Genomic DNA, 1,634 nt, shown 5'->3' with positions numbered 1-1,634 from the left:
GTCCCTTTTCCTCTCTGGCTGTGGGAGTGGAGGGGGACTTCCACAGGAGATGGAGGAGTCCCCGGGCCCTGGTACCTGTGCGCTGCAGCGTCTCCATGCCGTGCTCCAGGTATCTGCGCAGCCACTCCACGCACCTGTGCTCCAGGTAGGCCCTGCTGTGCTCTGCCTCACCGGCCTCCTCCCACTTGCGCCTGGTGATCTGAGCCGCCATGTCGGCCGCGGTCCAGGAGCTCAAGTCCTTGTTCAGGGCGATGTAGTCCTAAGCGATTACAAGAGTGAGCCAGCAGTGCCTAGACAGTGCATAGTTTTCTTAGTAACCTCAATAAGATATACTTCACATAAAACAACTATTTTAATCCCTCAGCATTAACTAATTCACAGTATTATAAAATAAATCATATTATATTTCATTTGAAAGGTATTAATATAATGTAAATTGTACTATTTCATTTACATTACTATATATTTTCTCCTTCCTGAGTCTTGAACTGAGGGCCTTGGCACTGTCCCTGAGCTTCTTTGGCTCAAGGCTAGGTTAGCAGTCTACACTTACACCACAGTCTACTTCAGCTTTTTCTAGTACTTTATTGGAGATAAGAGTCTCATAGACTTTCTTTTCAGGGCTGGCTTTGAATCACCAACCTCAGATCTGAACCTCCTGAGTGCGTAGGATGACAGCTGTGAGCCACCAACCCCTGGCTGATTGTCATGATTATAAAGCTAACTACTCAGGAGGCTGAGTGCAGAAGTATCAAGGTTTGAGACCACCCTGACCAGAAAAGTTGAAGAGACTCTTTCTCAGAAATTACCTGAAGGGGCTGGGAAGGTGGTTCAGTGGTAGAGCGCTTGCCTCCCATGCATGAGGCCCTGAGTTTGATTCCTCAGCACCAAGTAAGCAAAAAGAAAAAATCTGGAAGTGGTGCTGTGGCTCAAGTGCTAGAGTGCTAGCCTTGAGCTGAAGAGCTCAGGGACAGCGCCAGGCCCAGAGTTCAGCCCCCACAACAGGATCCTCCCCTCCCCGAAAATGTAAAAACTTACACGAAGATTTAATAGGACTCCACGTGAGTGTCAAGACTCCACGTGAGTGTCAAGGGGGAGAGCACCAGCCTAGCAAGCTGGACACCTGAGTTCCAGCTCAAGAAACACTGCCCCTCCGCGGCCCGGCCTTCAAAGGGCGGGTGGCGCCCTCTAGCTTCGCGGCTCCCGCACAGCCCTGGTTGCCAGCTTTGCAGAGCTGTTGTGGGGCAGATGCCAGCTTCATTTTCACTATGGCCATTGTCGCCTTCCTCCTCCTCCAGGCCTGCAGGTTGGTTCCCGCTGACTCCAGCTGCCCAGGGCACCTGCCCTCGCCTCCCTGCCGAGTAAGCCTGCTCCTGTGGCTGCCATGCGCTGTGCCTTCCCTGCTGCCTCCCGCCCCACATGCAGCTGCTGTCCACACCCCAAGCCAATGCTGCTCCTTGTGGGTTCCAAGCTGCCTGGCTGGCGGCTTTCACTCCAGGCAGCTGGACATGGGGCAGGGACGGACTCCAGCAGGGAAGTAAAATCTCTGCCAACACCACAGCACGTTTAGTGGAAGGAAACTTTCAGCGCGGGGCTTGCTAAGGCCTAGCAGGAACCATGCTCCAACAGACCTT

At 53.0% G+C, this 1,634-nt stretch overlaps 1 protein-coding gene across 1 annotated transcript in view; it reads right to left on the bottom strand.

The window, feature by feature from the left end:
• Positions 1-256, bottom strand: part of LOC106001777 (HLA class I histocompatibility antigen, A-25 alpha chain-like) — a 6,065-nt gene extending 5,809 nt beyond the window's left edge. The window contains exon 1 of the mRNA XM_013036761.1: positions 76-256. Coding sequence (XP_012892215.1) covers positions 76-211 — 136 coding nt within the window. The 5' untranslated portion in view covers positions 212-256. The remainder of the gene's footprint in view (positions 1-75) is intronic.
• Positions 257-1,634: the final 1,378 nt, after the last annotated feature.

This window comes from Dipodomys ordii, unplaced genomic scaffold (genome assembly GCF_000151885.1).
Source record: "Dipodomys ordii isolate 6190 unplaced genomic scaffold, Dord_2.0 Scaffold406, whole genome shotgun sequence".
Taxonomy (NCBI): Eukaryota; Metazoa; Chordata; class Mammalia; order Rodentia; family Heteromyidae; genus Dipodomys; species Dipodomys ordii.
This window is presented reverse-complemented; position numbering and strand designations above follow the sequence as displayed.